General features: G+C 42.0%; 1 protein-coding gene across 1 annotated transcript in view; it reads left to right on the top strand.

Annotated features, from left to right (window-relative positions):
• Positions 1–7064: 7064 nt before the first annotated feature.
• The window catches only part of LOC121005812 (gastrula zinc finger protein XlCGF7.1-like), a 66368-nt gene continuing 54276 nt past the window's right edge, over positions 7065–19156 (top strand). Inside the window, exons 1-3 of the mRNA XM_040438574.1 lie at positions 7065–7097; positions 7576–7660; positions 8985–9626. Of these exons, the coding sequence (XP_040294508.1) occupies positions 7065–7097; positions 7576–7660; positions 8985–9626 (760 nt within the window). The remainder of the gene's footprint in view (positions 7098–7575; positions 7661–8984; positions 9627–19156) is intronic.

The following is a 19156-nucleotide window of genomic DNA, read 5'->3' as shown; positions in this document are numbered from 1 at the left end:
ATGAAGAGTGATCAGATGAATTGCATAGTCCTTCTTTGCCATGAAAATTAACTTAATCCCAAAAAAACCTTTCCACTGCATTTCATTGCTGTCATTAAAGGACCTGCTGAGATCATTTCAGTAATCGTCTTGTTAACTCAGGGTGAGAATGTTGACGAGCACAAGGCTGGAGATTATTATGTCAGGCTGATTGGGTTAAAATGGCAGACTTGACATGTTAAAAGGAGGGTGATGCTTGAAATTCATTGTTCTTCCATTGTTAACCATGGTGACCTGCAAAGAAACACGTCCAGCCATCATTGTGTTGCATAAAAATTGCTCCACAGGCAAGGATACTGTGGCTAGTAAGATTGCACCTCAATCAACAATTTATAGGATCATCAAGAACTTCAAGGAAAGAGGTTCAATTCTTGTTAAGAAGGCTTCAGGGCGTCCAAGAAAGTCCAGCAAGCGCCAGGATCGCCTCCTAATGAGGATTCAGCTGCGGGATCGGAGTGCCACCAGTGCAGAGCTTGCTCAGGAATGGCAGCAGGCAGGTGTGAGCGCATCTGCACGCACAGTGAGGCGAAGACTTTTGGAAGATGGTCTGGTGTCAAGAAGGGCAGCAAAGAAGCCACTTCTCTCCAAAAAAAACATCAGGGACAGATTGATCTTCTGCAGAAAGTATGGTGAATGGACTGCTGAGGACTGGGGCAAAGTCATATTCTCAGATGAAGCCTCTTTCCGATTGTTTGGGGCATCTGGAAAAAGGCTTGTCCGGAGAAGAAAAAGGTGAGCGCTACCATCAGTCCCTGTGTCATGCCAACAGTAAAGCATCCGGAGACCATTCATGTGTGGGGTTGCTTCTCATCCAAGGAGTGGGCTCACTCACAATTTTGCCCAAAAACACAGCCATGAATAAAGAATGGTACCAAAACACCCTCCAACAGCAACTTCTTCCAACAATCCAACAACAGTTTGGTGAAGAACAATGCATTTTCCAGCACGATGGAGTCACCGTGCCGTAAGGCAAAAGTGATAACTAAGTGGCTCGGGGACCAAAACGTTGACATTTTGGGTCCATGGCCTGGAAACTCCCCAGATCTTAATCCCATTGAGAACTTGTGGTCAATCCTCAAGAGGCGGGTGGACAAACAAAAACCCACTAATTCTGACAAACTCCCAAGAAGTGATATGAAAGAATGGGTTGCTATCAGTCAGGAATTGGCCCAGAAGTTGATTGAGAGCATGCCCAGTCGAATTGAAGAGGTCCTGAAAAAGAAGGGCCAACACTGCAAATACTGACTCTTTGCATAAATGTCATGTAATTGTCGATAAAGCCTTTGAAACGTATGAAGTGCGTGTAATTTATATTTTACTACTTCACAGAAACAACTGAAACAAAGATCTAAAAGCAGTTTAGCAGCAAACTTTGTGAAAACTAATATTTGTGTCATTCTCAAAACTTTTGGCCACGACTGTATATCCAAAAATGGTACCAATAAAAATGTCTGCTCTTCCTGCAAAAAACGAGCCCTACACTGGACCATCAGCAGAAAGTTTTTTTAATATATGTCTCTCAGAAAATGGAGACACAAAAAACATATTTTTTTTGCTTTATTATGTAAAACAAAAACAAAAAATATAAAATTGACATATTTGGTATTGTCACGTCTGAACAACCTGCTTTTTAAAAATAGCACATGATCTAACCTGTCAGGTGAACACCGTAAAAAATTAAAAACTGTGCCAGAACTGCCATTTTTTATTTAAACTTGCCTCACAAAAAGCGTATATTGAGTGATTAAAATCATATGTACCCCAAAATAGTAACAACAAAACTGTCACCTTATCCCGTAGTTTCCAAAAAGGGTCACTTTTGTGAGGTTTCTACTGTAGGGTGCATCAGGGGGTCTTCAAGTGTGACATGGCAACTTAAAATTATCCCAGCGAAATCTGCCTTCCAAAATCCATATGTTGCTCCTTCCTTTCTGCGCCTGCCGTGTGCCCGTTACAGTAGTTTATGACCACATATGGGGTGTTTCTGTAAACTGCAGAATCGGGGTAATAAATATGGCATTTTTTGGACTGTTAACCCTTGCAAATTGGTAAAATGGATTAAAAATAAAAAAAAGGTGATTTTTTTTTCCCTTTTAATTCTTTTGAAAGGGTTAACAATGTTTGTAAAATCAATTTTGAATAACTTCAGGGGTGTAGTTTCTAAAATAGGGTCATTTAATATGTGGTTTCTTCTATGTAAGCCCCACAAATGACTTCATAACTGAACTGGTCCTTAAAAAGTGGGTTGAGGAAATTTTCTTAGAAATTTGACAAATTGCTTCTAAAATTCTAAACCTTCTAAATGAATAAAATAAAATGACATTTGCAAAATGATGCAAACATAAAATAGACATATGGAAAATGTTAAAGTAATAACTATTTTATGAAGTATGACGATCTGCCTTAAAGGGATTCTGTCACCTCCTTTTCGTTATAGAGCTGCGGACATGCACGGCTAGATCGCCGCTAGCATGTCCGCAATATACCTGCCCTATAGGGCTGTGTGCTTTTTATTTTGTTTAAAAAATGATTTTAGAGATATGTAAATTAGCCTGGTAAGGTTGGCCCAAGGGTCGGTACGAACCTTCCTGGTGCCCAGCCACGCCCGCCTGTGAAGAGCCCAGCACCGACTGTGTCCTCCGAATCTCCTTCTTTTCTTTGCAGTTAGATCGCCGTAATCTTGCGATGCGCGAGCTCGTGCATGCGCAGTTCCTTCCTGAGGCTGTTGCCAGCACAGGGAAGAACACTATAACCGGCACCGCGCATCGCGAGATTACTGCAATCTAACTGTGACGAAAGGAGGAGATTCGGAGGACATAGCGGTGCTGGGCTCCTTCACAGGGGGACGTGGCTGGCACCAGGAAGGTTTCGACAGCTCCTTACCAGGGTCATTTACATATCTCTAAAATCATTTTTAAACAAAAATAAAAGCACACAGCCCTATAGGGCAGGTATATTGCGGACATGCTAGCGGCGATCTAGCCGTGCATGTCCGCAGCTCTATAACCGAAAACGAGTTGACAGAATCCCTTTAAAAGCAGAGAAATGTAAATTTTGAAAATTGTTAATTTTTCCAAATTTTCTATAAATAAAAGTAAACGTATTGACTCAGATTTATCACTAACATGAAGAACAATGTGTCACGAGAAAAGAATCTCAGAATGGCTTGGGTAAGTTAAAAGCGTTCCAAAATTATTGCCACGTAAATTGACAAATTTGTAAAAAATGGCCTGGACTCAAGGTGTCTCAGTACTGAAGGGGTTAAACAGCTAATCAGCAGCAGGGGATAGGTTATCAATATTAGGAAACTGCCAACCCCCTTTAAGAGGTTAAAGTCCACGACCCAATCCTTTGGTATTTTATGGAAGTCTCCTGGAGTGAAGGTGAACAACATATCTCTACAGTCTCTGCAGTTAGAGGAACTCGCACATAATGAGAAATCTTTCCGACAAGTATGCCATATCCATATACAATAGCGTATGGAGGCAAACCGCCATCCCCAGAGCATGCTGCGTTTTGGTCACCGAAAACAACAAGAACGCTATATATGGATTCTCGTGTGGGCGAGATTGGAATGAGGGAAAAGATGAAGTCTATGAGAAGTTCTTTAGCTCTGAGGAAACTACTGCCATGGAGGAAGAAGCTGCTTATCACTGTGCTTGGCCTGAATAAGTGTTTTTTATTTAGTAGATATGAAGATTCAAGATATCTAATCTTTGGTATATTACAGAGAAGGCAAGATGTGCAACCTCATGGTGGACACTTGTAGGATGGGTAAAAGAAGTGCGGCATCGGACTAAGGGCTGATGAAAAGGTTACTGGACTCTTTGCCCACCTTCAGCATCTTTCCACCAGCCTCAGCTCTGTTAAGGTGGGTTCCTAACTTCCTATACCCAAATCCTACCCATTGTCAATAAAACAGTGCCAGTCTATGATAGACCCCTGGACTAAGATGTCACAGTCCTCCAAGGTTTTCAGTAAATCTGGTTGGGAACTAGTGCGGTGGACTTTTACACTGTCTGTGTGACTAAATTACCAACTGTCCAACAACAAAAAAAAAATCAATGTGTGTAAATCGTCCACCATTCCAGCACCATTGGTTCCCAGGGTTCTTCCCGTCTCTCTTTATATCATTGCAGTTCCACCATTGGTTACAGCGGGTGATACCAGTACATATGTTGTAATCATTGTGATCTATGATAATCTACAAAGTGCAAACACCAAAAATGGTCAATCTTTCTATATCTCACCACTTCATGATCATTCCTCTAAAGAAAAGTCTTGTAAGTCCATTCTGCTGGTTCTCGATTCAAGGTTGTTCAAGAAAGAAGATAATTCTCCTCTGTAAACTATGAGTACGCCCTCCATCTTAGAAATGCAGATTCTACTATAGCTTGATTCCAGGTAGAAGTATCAATTGTACTTGAGACAGAAGAATTTACAGGATGAGGTCGAATCTGACAACTGAAGGACATTTCGTTTAAATTCTGTTTCTGTAGTTTACAGTTACAGAGAAGAGTGAGCATCTTTCTTAAACTCGCAAAAGGGATTATCACAGAGTGATGTATATGAATTGACAACTACAGTACCGTGTTGAATAAAGGCTGCTGATGTTTGGCACCTTGAGTTCTTTATATTTTTGAAAAACTCCAAGATGATCTACAGTTGTGTTCAAATTAATAGCAGTCAGACATCACTTAACTGATCAATTACTGTTTTGGTAGAACTGATATTTCTACATGGCAAATAATTTACTAGCAGGTGTAGTAGAGTAATAGAAACCCAACAGTCATGACATGCATGCTGCTGATTCTCTGAAATTCAATCACTTATTGAAAGGGGCATGTTCAAAATAATAGCAGTGTGGAGTTCAACGAGTGAGGTCATTCATTCTTTGAAAAACAGGTGGCAATATTGCCTTATTTAAGAAAGGAAGGCAGCAAATGTTGGTACATGCTGGTTACAGTGCAGTTCTCTCTGAAATTCTTGAGGAAAATGGGGTTGTTTCCAGACATTGTTCAGAAGAACAGCGTACCTTGATTAAAAAGCTGATTGGAGATGGGAAAACATATAAAGAAGTGCAGAAAATGATAGGCTGCTCAGCTACAATGATTGCAAATGCTTTAATATGGCAACCAAACCTAAAAGACATGGAAGAAAGCGAAAAACTACCATTCGAATGGATAGAAGAATAGCCAAAATGGCAAGGACTCAGCCAACAATCAGCTATCTACAAAGAAGCCCCCACAAAGTCCCACTGTGCTGAAGAGGTTGCATTTTCCCAAAGAGCACATTAACTGGCCTAAAGAGACATTTTGTGGACTAGTGAAAGTAAGATTGTTCTTTTTGGGGTCTAGTGGGCCGAAGACAGATTCTCAGACGACCCCCAAAACACTGAATTCAAGCCACAGTACACTGTGAAGGCAGTGAAGCATGGTGGTGCAAACATCATGATATGGGGATGTTCTCATACTAACGTGTTGGGCCTATTTATCACATACCAGGGATCATGGGATCAGTTTGAATACATCAGAATACTTGAAGAGGTCATGCTGCCTTATGCCGAAGAGGGAAATGCCCTTGAAATGGTGTTCCAACAAGACAACGACCCCAAACACACCAGTAAACGTACAACATCTTGGTTCCAGACCAACAAGAGTGACGTTATAGAGCGGCCAGCCCAATCCCCGTATCTTTATACAATAGAAAACTTGTGGGGTGACATCGTAAATGCAGTTTCTGAAGGCAAAAACCAAGAAATAGAGAAGAACTATGGAATGTAGTCCAATCATCCTGGCTGGGAATACTGTTCACAGGGGCCAGAAGGTGGTGACTCCGAGCAACACAGATGTCCAGCAGTTCTCAGAAACAGCGGTTAAACAACTAAATATTAGAGACGTGATTAAAGGAAAGCAAAATCTTCAAACATTTTTTCAGTTTATATAGTGAATGTTTGAGTTTGTAAAGAAGAATACAAACACTGCTATTTTTGGAACAGTCCTAATATTCACTTTTCTTCAATTTTTTTTAGAGGAACAACACAAATTTGATATATTTTTCTTCATGTTTTGATTTGGAATAGAATGTGTAGTGTTCCCAATGCATTTGTGTGTATGGAAATAAAAGCTATTAGAAGGATTTTGAGCTTTATTCACTTTTTTAAACACACTGCTATTATTTTGAACACAACTGTATATTTGATTAGCCTATTGTAGACTGAGCTCTAGATTTATGAAGGAGATGACAACTTTATACTGCATCACCACCGCAGGCCGTCAACTTGGTGGAAACTGTCTTGACAAGATATTCAACATCTACACTTTATCTCCTCCGATGTCTCTTTTTATTATCTCCAGTAATTGCATTTTCCATGGGATTTTTATAGGATTTGGAATCGTCTCATCTTCTTTCCCTTCAGGTTCCAACAATACATGATCTGCTTAGTAGGTAACTTCTGATTGACCCATCAAGGATGGATAGGGACAGGGACAAGATGGCGGAGAGTATAATAAATCTCACCCTAGAGATCCTCTTCCGGCTTTACGGAGAGGTGAGAGATTCTGATGATGTCACATTACATCATCTTATCTATCTAACAGATGGACATGACTGGAGAGGTGAGGGGACTCTGGAGAGGTATGGAGTGATATTTATTACTGTGTCTCTCCATAACCAGGACTACACAGTAGTGAAGACATCTAGTGAGAGCTGTCAGACCCAGTGTCTGAAGGATGGGGAAGAACCCTGAGCCCAATCACAGGGGCCTCCACCTCACCCCCTGATTATGAGGAAATCAAATAGAGAGAAGATCCTGGAACTCACCAACAAGATGATTAAGTTGCTGACTGGAGAGGTGACACTGCTGGGAATGCTGGGACATTATACCGGAAATCTTTGAATGGGATCTTGGTGATGACTGTACCATTGTGTTGTCAGGTTCCTATAAGGTGTCAGGATGTCACAGTCTATTTCTCTATGGAGGAGTGGGAGTATTTAGAAGGACACATAATCTGTACAAGGACGTCATGATGGAGGATTACCGCCCCTCACTTCACCAGGTAATAGACATGACTAAATACACACGTCCTCTCATTATCTATATGTAAGGAATAAATACAGTCACTGGATGTGTTTCCTACAGTTAAGGAAGAGATAAAGAACACCGGAGAGATGTCCCAGTTCCTCTTCTTCCACTGGATGGTGCAGAAGATCATCACAATGTCCCCCAGGATGATCAGGTAGATGGAGATAAGGTCTCAATGAAATGTCCGCTATGATCTTTAGAAAGGCTGTGAAGATCTTGTGTTTAGTATTGTTTTATCCACCAGAATTTATAGATTTACCTTGTATAATGAGCAAGGTGGAGATGGCAGGATTCTGTTATTGAAGGAGACCTGCAGATATTTGGGTCAGATAACTCCCTGCTGCCATTTCATCATTGTTTGTCAAGATAATTAATGATATCCTCTGGTCATCCAAATCATTCTGCATGACCTTCTCAACCATCTAAAGACTTTCATAATATTTGTTTCACAGCTTATGACGAATGTTAAGGCTGAAGAGACATATGTGAGGGGTGATAAGCAGAGCAGAGAGGACATTCCTACAGATAACCATCCAGGTGAGTAGTGACCACCAAATAAAGCAGGGATGACTCACAGATTCTGCTCCTTCACTGGATACTGATTAACTCATTCCAATGTAAGGTCCTGGTGGCAGTTTGGGGTGGGGTGTTGAAACCTCTTTCTGATAGGCCCCCTTTACTAGCACACAAGCATTACCACTACATGGAGTCCCCCAGTATTGAGTCAGAGGGTTCTAACGTCTATGAACCCTCTTTCAGTAGTAGGATTTACTTAGACTTCTGAATTTTGGGGAATTGGGAAGACCCTTAGAGCACACACCGGGGTAGGGTAAAAAGTTGAAATACCACCACTGATCATTAGCAGCTGCCTGTCTGTCAGTAAAGATATCACAATGTCCTGGAGTAAGGAAGTAATCACAGGAAACCATCCCCAGTGGTCAGTGACAGCTTACTGTGCGTTCTGCTCACCCACTCCTGCTAAAGGCTTCAATGCTATCCCCTACCTTAGTCCGGGGAGCTCTGACCAATCTCACTATATGGGGACCCAAAATATCTTATGGCGGCTGTTTAATTGGCTACTTGTCACTTCAGTGAGCACATCAGTGAGGATAGTCATGGTGTGACGTGACAGTGCATAGAATTATTGTATGAGCAGATCAGTTTTATAGGTCAGCAGTCCAATATTTGTCGTACAATATTCCTGAAATCCTGGACGTAAATTCTAACCCCAGTGATGTCTTCGGTTTCTCACCCAAACAGGGATTTGAAATTATTTTAGCCACCTGTAGTGTACCATCCAGTAGTCCATAAAATAATTCTCCCCTAACTGTTGTCTTTCTAATGCAACCATTATTAAAAATCCATTAACCACACAGACATTGCCAGCTAACCCAGCATGTTTCACAAAATTATCAGCGAGCTAGTGGATTCCTGCATAGCACAATATGTTTGACACTGACCTTTTTAAACAGCTGCAGCCAATCACAAATGACTAGAGATGAGCGCAAGTCCAATTAATCGAAATTTTGAAAACGTTAGATTTGTGTCTGAACCGATTCTACACAAATCGAAGTTGCTGCAATTGCCCTGAAAATTGGTATATGACACCCTCTAGTCTCCTAAGACTCAGATATTTTTATAGGACAAAATGGTATCTTTGTTAATTTTTTACAAATTCTTGCTCCTTATCTCCCTCCCTTCTGAGCTTTTAAATGCAATGACAGCAATAGTGAATCATGTCTGAGTGACACTGACATACATAGATATGGATAAACGGATGTTTGACCGTGTTATAAAGTATGTTTTAAAACACACCGTAGCGTGAAATGCTTTTTCATATTACATATTTTATTCTTGGCAGAAGACTATACCAGGAGCTCAGAGAAACATCTCCTATCTTCAGATTTTAAAGCAGATGATTATGGTTTCAAGCAAGATACATATGAAGATCATGCAATTATCCCAGATATCCATCATGATCCATCATGTGATCCTTTGGATTGTGTCAATTCTTCTGATTCCTCACAGACTGTTAAACATGAGAGAATTCACACAGAGGAGAAGCCTTTTTCATGTTCAGAATGTGGAAAACGTTTTGACCGTAAATCACATCTTGTTATACATGAGAGAATTCACACAGGGGAGAAGCCATTTTCATGTTCAGAATGTGGAAAATGTTTTAACTATAAATCAAATCTGGTTGCACATGAGAAAATTCACACAGGGGAGAAGCCATATTCATGTTCAGAATGTGAAAGACGTTTTACTCATAAATCACGTCTTGTTATACATGAGAGAATTCACACAGGGGAGAAGCCATTTTCCTGCTCACAATGTGAAAAATGTTTTATTCTGAAAGCAGATCTTTTTAAACATGAGAGAATTCACACAGGGGAAGATCTATTTTCCTGTTCCGAGTGTGGTAAATGTTTTGCAACTAAAGTACAACTTGTTAGACATGAGAGAATTCACCCAGGGGAGAAGCCAGTTTCCTGTTCAGAATGTGGGAAATGTTTTAACCGGAAATCACTTCTTTTTAAACATGAGAGAATTCACACAGGGAAGAAGCCATTGCCATGCTCAGAATGTGGAAAATGTTTTACCTATAAATCAGATCTTGTTATACATCAGAGAATTCACACAGGGGAGAAACCATTTTCTTGCTCAGAATGTGGGAAACGTTTTAACCATAAATCAAATCTTGTTACACATCAGAGAAGTCACACAGGGGAGAATACATTTTTCTGTTCAGCGTGTGGGAAATGTTTTACAGTTAAAGCACAACTTGTTAGACATGAGAGAACTCACACAGGAGAGAAGCCATTTTCCTGTTCAGAATGTATTAAATGTTTTGCGGATAAATCACAACTTATTAGACATGAAAGAATTCACACAGGGGAGAAGCCCTATTCATGTTCAGAATGTGGAAAATGTTTTAACCATAAATCGAATCTTGCTACACATCAGAGAATTCACACAGGGGAGAAGTAATTTTGATGTTCAGAATGGGGGAAATCCTTCGAACAGAAATCAGATTGTTCGACATGAGAGAACTCACATGGGGGGGAGCTATTTTCATTCCCAGATTGTGAGAAATGTATTAGGGTAGGGTTACGCTGTGAAACTGGTAGCGGCCAGGATCTCATGGGCATTACAGAGTAGAAATGAATGGGATCACAGAACTAGTCGCATGTTTGCTGCAACCCTGACAAGGAAAAAATTCTGGAGTGTTACATTTTTTGCAACTTGCGTGTTGGGGTCGCAGCAAACACTCCGCTCACTCTGTGTTCCAATTCATTTCTTTTGGATCAAGCTACTCTGCTATGTTTCTGCTCCTGCTCCTACCAGTGTCACCATGTAGCGATCACCTTACTCAAGATCAACTGTTGTTGACCATCAAATAACTCAGTGAGAGGAGAAGCCATTCTGATGTGCGGTATGTGGAAAGTGTTTTAACCAAAAGTCAGCCTGTAATTGCACAGAAAAATGTTTTTGTGTCCAGAATGTGAGAAATGATTTAAACACAAATTACATCTTAAAGGGATTCTGTCACCAAGTTTTAGGTTATAGAGCTGCGGACATGCACGGCTAGATCGCCACTAGCATGTCCGCAATATACCTGTCCTATAGGGCTGTGTGCTTTTATTTTCTTTAAAAAAGGATTTTAGAGATATGTAAATTAGTCTTGTAAGGTGACCAAGGGGCTGTACGAACCTTCCTGGTGCCCAGTCACGCCCGCCTGTGAAGGAGCCCAGCACCACCTATGTCCTCCGAATCTCCTCCTTTCGTCATCGATAGATAGCCGTAATCTCGCGATGTGCGAGCTCGCGCATGCGCAGTTCCTTCCCTGAGGCTGATGCCAGCACAGGGAAGGAACACTATACCGGCACTGCGCATGCGCGAGCTCGCGCAACGCGAGATTACGGCTATCTAACGGTGACGAAAGGAGGAGATTCGGAGGACATAGGCGGTGCTGGGCTCCTTCACAGGCGGGCGTGGCTGGGCTCCAAGAAGGTTCGTACAGCCCCTTGGTCACCTTACAAGACTAATTTACATATCTCTAAAATCCTTTTTTAAAGAAAATAAAAGCACACCGCCCTATAGAACCGGTATATTGCGGACATGCTAGCAGCGATCTAACCGTGCATGTCCGCAGCTCTATAACCTAAAACTTGGTGACAGAATCCCTTTAAACATAAACCCCTTCCTGACATTTGACATACTATTACGTCACAGCGGGAAGTGACTTCCTGCAAATTGACATAATAGTATGTCATGCTGATCAGGCGGGCAGAGGAGCTGTGTGTGCCTGATGAGTGCAGGGGACTGACTGTGACTGCTGTATCCGCTGGCATCACTGAAATTGCAGATGCCAGTGGATTAACTCCTTATATACCACTGTCAATTCTGCCAACAGCATATAGGAGGTTCAAAGAAGGAGGGGGCACCCTGTGTCTCTCCATTGGCCCCCCGTGCTGCGATGACAACGGTCAACTGACAGTTTCAATGCAGTACAATACAGCATGTATAGTACTGTATTGAAACAGGGATAATACACCCAGAAGTTGAAAAAAAAAAAAGTTTCCAGTAAAAAGAAATGTTCCTCTTTAGCCTCATCCAGTCATTTTTAATAAAAAATAATAATAGACATATTAGATATTACCATGTCCGTAACAGCCAGCCTTATAAAAACATCACATGATCTACCCCATCAATTGATCGCTGTAATAAAAATAAAATAAAAACTGTGCTAAAACATGCATTTCTTGGTTACTTTGCTTCACAAAAAGTGTAATATCGAGCGATTAAAAAAATCACATGAATCCCAAAATGGTATCAATAAAAAGGTCAACTCTTCCTGCAAAAAATGAGCCCCCACACCAGACAATCGGTAGTTAGATAAAAAAATATATAGCTTTCAGAAAATGGCGACACAAAAACATGATTTTTTTTTCAAAAATACTTTAATTAAGTAAAAGTGGTAAGATATTAAAAAATTAAATAGACAGAGGTCGGTATATGGGCAGACAACAAAACAGCACACCTTAGCAGGTTCTTGCCAAGCTTAGAGACCTTATTGCTCAGGCAAGGAATGAGAAAACCAATAAGGCATATTTAGCCTAATAGATACATAGGACACCGGCACCGGAGTACTGGAACTGCAACAGACACAAGATGCTAAACTCATACAGGTAAGAATAAGTGACCAAAAATTTCGTCCAATAGATGAACCCAAAGCTTTTCAGGTTTGCTCAGACAAATCCAGTAACGGATTTTATTGCGCATGTTGGCATAAAAAGCATGAGGGAGGAAGAAGACGGATGCTCGCAAGAGGAAGTAAAGCCAATCAATGTAGTAGCAGGCAGGTAGGTGCCCTTGCAGAAAGACTAGAATGTCATTCTGTGTTGGGCAGTTAATGATGCTGGATGGGTCTTACAGTGTCTTCCAGAAAACAATCTTAGGTACAGTATACAGTCACAATCAAGCTTCTATTCTACTGTCAGATCCAGTGAAGGAAAGGCTAGAAAGAAGAAGAATTGTGTAGAATAGGGGAAAGGAAGGGAAAGCTTTCAGCTAGGGAGTGAGGAGCTGAGGGTGGGTGGGCCTGGCTATGCCTTCTAGCTGCATTTGCGTTCTTATATCACAGCTGCAGCTATTGCAGAACTTCTAAAGCAACTACCTGCAAGAAAACAGAAATACAGTTGGGGGGGGGGGGGGGAGAAGCTGAAAGCTGTACAACAAGTGTCTTAACACCAAGAGAAACATAGAAGATTGATGGCAGAAAAAGACCACCTAGTCCTTCTATTCTGCCCTTATATTATTTTTTTTTTTATCTTGCGATAGCTTCAACAACTCTTTCAGTAAAATAATATTTCCTGACATTGCTCCTGATCTTACCGCCAGCTAATTTCAGATTGTGCCCCCTTGTTCTTGTGTTTAGCATTTTTAACATTTCCCTCCTGAGCCTTATTTAAACCTTTAACATATTTAAAGGTTTCGATCATGTCCCCACTTTCCCTTCTTTCCTCAAGGCTATACAGGTTAAAGAGGACCTTTCACCGATTCTTACCCTATGAACTAACTATACAGACATGTGGAGCGGCACCCGGGGATCTCACTGCACTTACTATTATCCCTGGGCGCCGCTCCGTTCTCCCGTTATGCCCTCCGGTATCTCCGCTCACTAAGTTATAGTAGGCGGAGATTCCAGTCCCTAAGTTATGGTAGGCGGAGTCTGCTCTAGCGCTGGCCAATCGCAGCGCAGAGCTCACAGCCTGGGAGGTTATTTTCTCCCAAGCTGTGAGCTCTGCAATGCGATTGGCCAGCGCTAGAGCAGACTCCGCCTACCATAACTTAGGGAACGGAGATACCGGAGGGCATAGCAGGAGAACGGAGCGGCGCCCAGGGATAATAGTAAGTACAGTGAGATCCCCGGGTGCCGCTCCACATGTCTGTATAGTTAGTTCATAGGGTAAGAATCGGTGAAAGGTCCTCTTTAAGTTCTTTAAGTCTCTCCTGGTATACTTTATTCTTAAGACCCTCCATTATTTTCATAGCCTATAGGACTACAAATGAGGATTTTGTATTTTGCATTTCATTTGGAAACCAAGGTTCTAGAGTCTGGAGGAAGAGTGGAGAGGCACACAATCCAAGTTGCTTGAGGTCCAGTGTGAAGTTTCCACAGTCAGTGGTGGTTTGGGGAACCATGTCATCTGCTGGTGTTTGTCCACTATGTTATATCAAGTCCAAAGTCAGCGCAACTGTCTTTGCTTTTATTTTCCTGCTTTTATTTTCCAGCAGGACTTGGCACCTGCCCACACTGCCAAAAGTACCAACCTGGTTTAATAAAGATAGTATCACTGGTTCTTGATTGGCCAGCAAATTCAAGTGACCAAAACCTCATAGAGAATCTAGAGACACCCTGACCCAAGAATGCAAACGAGCTGAAGGCCGCTATAAAACCAACCTAGACTTCTATATCACCTCAGCAGCGCCATAGGCTGATTGCCTCCATGCCACGCCACATTGATGCAGTGATTCATGCAAAATGAGCCCTGACCAAGTATTGAGTTCATATACTGAGTACATAGTTTTCAACAGGCCAACATTTCTATGTTAACAATCATTTTCTTTTTTGCAACGTGTGTCTTACAATACAGAGGGTAGCGTTTGAAATCTCTGAGTGAAAATATGAAATAGACTGAAATCCATGTCAGGGCATCTTCAGACAGTTTGTATTTTTTGGTTTTGTAAAATATTGCAATACAAGTGTGGAACACATGTCTTAAAATTTTACAATCCAGAGGGTAGCCTTTTAAATCTCTGAGTGAAAACACAAGAAACACTAATTCGAAATCAGGGCATCTCCATACAATTCACGTGTTTTTATTCTATTGAGCTTTTCTGTCTTTAACTTCAAGAAAACAGACTTCCAACTCGTTCCATACTTTGCCTGTGTAAATTAGACCACAGAATGTTTGAGGGAAAAGATGAGATTCTCTTGTCCTCTCAGTTGCAGCAGGATAACATCTAGGTGACTTCTGAGTCTGACCCTATGCCTTGGAGCCAGGAGACACAGCATTCCTTCTGCCCCTCCTTGTAGCCCTAGAGAAGGCTTTCAGTGGAGCCTTTTCTGTCTTCACCTCCTCTTCCTAGTGGGGTTCCTTCCTTTTTCTTAAGAAGTGGCAACAAAACCCCACCACACCCTATGGCAGATAGTCAAGATTGTCTCTGTGGATGTCACCACCAGACATCTGAGAAGCTCTGACAGACGTCCTTCAGAACCTCCTCCTTGAGGTTCCTTTTGTTTTGCTTTCATTTTCTCATCTCGTTAGTCTCTCTCAGCTGTCATGTAGTTGCACTGATTGCATCCCTTTAAATCCCTTCCCATACTGCATCACTTTGCGGTTTATACAACTTCCTGGAGTGTAAGCATGCTGGATGCTACTATTGAGTCTTCTACAGATAAGTTTTGTTCATTCATTTGTATTTTCTGTTTGCTGGATCTCAGGTGACCCTGACTCCCTCCGTATCAAGTGTAGGGAGCCGGTGGTCGTGTCCCCTCACTATTATAGGGTGTTCAGGTGTTATACAGTCGAGGTACGAGGATATGCGATCTTCTACCATTGAGAATTTTGCATAGGCTGAGCAGTCAGGGAGAGAGCCAGGTCTGTTGCAGGGCTTCCCCTTTTGTTCCTTAGTTTTGAATCCAGTCAGTCGGATCTTCCTTTTGTGTCTTTTAGTTTGCTGTACACCTTCCGTGACATTATAAACCGCCAAAACCGTCTCAAGCATGGATCCGGTTTCACTTTTGACTGAACACATGCAGGGTCTTTCATTGGAGGTAGCAGATCTCCGTAAAACTGTTTCGCAGTTTCAGGTGACCGGTTCAGCTTGCGTTCATGGAGTTTGTTCTGAGCCTAAGATCTCGCTCCGGATACGTTCTCCGGGGGTAGTGAGAATTTTGTTAGTTTTAGAGAGGCTTGCAAACTCCATTTTCGCCTACTTCCCCATTCCTCTGGTGATGAGGAGCAGAGGGTGGGGATCATCATCTCGCGGCTCAGGGATAACGCTCAGTCCTGGGCCTTTTAGCTGCCGGTGGGGGCACGGCCCCTCTGTTCAGTGGATGATTTTTTTTTTAGCCCTGGGTCAGATATATGATGATCCGGATCGTATTGCTCTGGCTGAGTCTAGATTACGTCTTTTATGCCAGGGTAAACAGTCCGCAGAGATATACTGTTCAGAATTTCGGAGATGGGCAGCTGATACTGGTTGGAATGATGCTGCACTCCGAAGTCAATTTTGCCATGGTCTTTCAGAGGGATTGAAAGATGCATTTGCCTTTCATGAGAGACCTACCTCCTTGGACTCTGCCATGTCTCGGGCCGTTCGTATTGACAGGCGTCTTAGAGAGAGAGGAGAGATCACTCCTTCCTGTCATGCTCAGTCCAAGGACAGTGCGGCGGTCTCATTCAGTGCACAGGGGTCTCAGTCGCTCCCAATCCTTTCTGAGCAGGGGCCCATGCAGCTGGGTTTGCTTGCCTCTGACAATAGAGGATTCAGCTCTCATGGGAAGGTTTGTTTCTGTTGTAGAGGTATAAATCATTTGGCAAATGTTTGTCCCTCTAGGAGATTCAGGCAGTTTTTTGAGAGTAATAAAGAAACAAAAAGGAAAAAATCCTCTAAAAATGTTCCATCTGTTACTATTGGCAGGGTTGATGCGGAAATTGAAGGTTTTCCGTTTGCTTGTAGTTCCCGTTTTGTCCTACCTGCCAGGGTGGCGCTAGAGAGCAAGAATATTTTTTGTAGATAGTGGAGCAGCTGTCAATCTTATTGATAATCAATTTGCTATAACTCATGGTTTCCAGGTATGCACTTTGGGAAAGGATATACCTGTTTTTGCTATTGATTCCGTTCCACTTTCTCAGAAATCGTTAAAGGGCATAGTTCACAATATCCGTTTGATTGTGAGTGATACTCATGTTGAGGATGTGTCATGTTTCGTCCTAAACGGGTTGCCTACTCCTCTAGTGTTGGGGCTACCCTGGCTCACTAAACATAACCCCACCATTGATTGGCAAGCGAGGCAAATAAATGGTTGGAGTGATTTTTGCAGAGAGAATTGCCTCACGACATCTGTTTCAGAGGTTTCTACTATAACTGTACCATCTTTTCTCTCTGAATTTTCGGATGTGTTTTCTGAGAGTGGTGTTCAGGAATTGCCCCCTCACAGGGAGTACGATTGCCCTATTAATCTCACCCCAGGCGCCAAGCTGCCTAAATCTCGTTTATACAATCTCTCCCAACCTGAAAGGGTCGCTATGCGTGCTTATATCTCTGAGAGTCTGAGAAAGGGACACATACGACCCTCAAAGTCACCTGTTGCCGCTGGTTTTTTCTTTGTTAAGAAAAAAGATGGTTCTTTAAGACCGTGTCTGGATTTCAGGGAGCTGAACAGTATCACAATTCATGACCCTTATCCGCTTCCTCTGATCCCGGACCTGTTTAACCAGATTGTGGGGGCTAAAGTTTTTTCCAAATTGGATCTAAGAGGGGCATACAACCTGGTCAGGGTCAGAGAAGGAGACGAATGGAAGACTGCCTTCAATACCCCTGAGGGCCATTTTGAGAATTTGGTTATGCCTTTTGGTTTGATGAATGCTCCAGCCGTCTTTCAGCATTTTGTGAACAGCATTTTTATCATTTAATGGGGAAATTTGTATTAGTGTATCTGGATGACATTTTGATTTTTTCTCCTGATTTCAAAACTCATAAGGAACATTTACGTCAGGTCTTGCTCATCCTGCGGGAGAATAAATTGTACGCTAAACTGGAAAAATGTGTGTTTGCGGTTCCAGAAATTCAATTTCTGGGGTTTCTTCTCTCCGCTTCTGGTTTTCGCATGGACCCCGAGAAGGTCCACGCTGTGCTTGAGTGGGGGCTTCCTGAGAATCAGAAGGAGCTGATGCGTTTTCTGGGTTTTGCCAATTATTACAGGAAGTTTATTTTGAATTTTTCCTCTGTTGTTAAACCACTCACTGATATGACTAGAAAGGGGGTAGATTTGGGGTAGCTCCCCTAGGCTGCAATACTACATTTCACCTCTTCTTTGAAACATTATATTACACTTCACTCTGCTTTGAAAAACAAAAATATAGCCTTTGAGTGAAACAACATACAAACAGAAGGCAGGCATCTACTTCTGAGGACAAATTGGACATTTTTAGGCAAAAACGCATATATGAACCTAATTCACACTTATGCGTTTTTGATGCGTTTTTTCTGAAAACGATTGCTAGACCTTGCAGTCTTCTCATATCTATTTTCAATAACTTTTTAAGTGTTTCTTAACATGAGTATTTCAAATGTATGGGGTTATCTATGGTTTTATCCTATAAGATACATGTATGACTACTGAATCCAGTCTAGAGATTATCCATGCACAAAATAATGTGCGATTGTGGGGTAACGATATCCCATTTATAAGGAGTGAGGATCCGCTCACTCAGTTGGCCACTGAGGAAGGGTGTTAGACCCTGACACGCGTCTGGCATACAGAGTGAGCGTGGAAAAAGAAAAAGGAAGCCTGGAACCAAAAGAAATAAGAAAGAAAGTAGAAATCAGCTTGAATCCAAAAGCTGGAAGAGTAATCCAAAAGCTGGAAGAGCAGTCGCCAAACAGTGACGTTATTAAAGCGTCTACTCTGGTCCCCCGTACAACCACGTACGGCCAGCACATCACGTAGCACGCTGTGAGGTGCACGGCCGCCTGGATACAACGCTGCGGAGAGCAGTGAAGAGGGGTAAGACCGCACTAGTTTGCGAGCATTACAGAATCTAGAAGCATAGCATAAGTTATATATAATCAATTGCACTGTGGAAGTGAACACTTTGGATTTAGCTGACACTTGGTACCAGTTGTGTCTCTTACGCGCTACGGAATCCAGCGCAGCATAAACATTGTGCACTGTGGTTTCGGTATACGAGCAGTATCCACGTATATTTATAGGAAATTGCTGGCACGCGTTTGTATACACAGAATTTTGGGACTTCAATACACCCATAAGAATTCTCCCTATTGTAGTTTCACCTCATTTGCATAGGGTATATGTGTGTCTACAATGTATGTTTTTATATAATTTTTTGTTTTAGACTAATAAAGTCCATTATTCGTTACTATCTTGTGTTTCCTCTGAGTGTGCCCCTTCATATTGCTTACACCTCCTCTTGTTTTCTGAGGTCCTGAGGGTGGGACCTGAGGGTGAGCACCTTATCCATACGGTGAGGGGGTGAGCCGCTGTATTCTTGCAAGTCTTTCATTAATATCACCCTTAACAGCTGAGCTCCCCCGAGATGGACATTTGGGAGCACTTGATAATAAATACAAAAAGATAAAGGCGTTCACCTTCAATGTGGAAGGTGAAGCATTGGCAGGAACGAAAAATCTATGGATGATGTTTTTAGGTTTTAGAGGAGACTTTGCAACGTCAGCTACGTAATAAGTGGAAATTAGGTCACTTACGCAATATCTAGA

This window comes from Bufo bufo, chromosome 6 (assembly GCF_905171765.1).
Source record: "Bufo bufo chromosome 6, aBufBuf1.1, whole genome shotgun sequence".
Classification (NCBI taxonomy): Eukaryota; Metazoa; Chordata; class Amphibia; order Anura; family Bufonidae; genus Bufo; species Bufo bufo.
The sequence above is the reverse complement of the archived record's forward strand: the minus strand, read 5'-3'. Positions and strand labels throughout refer to the sequence as shown.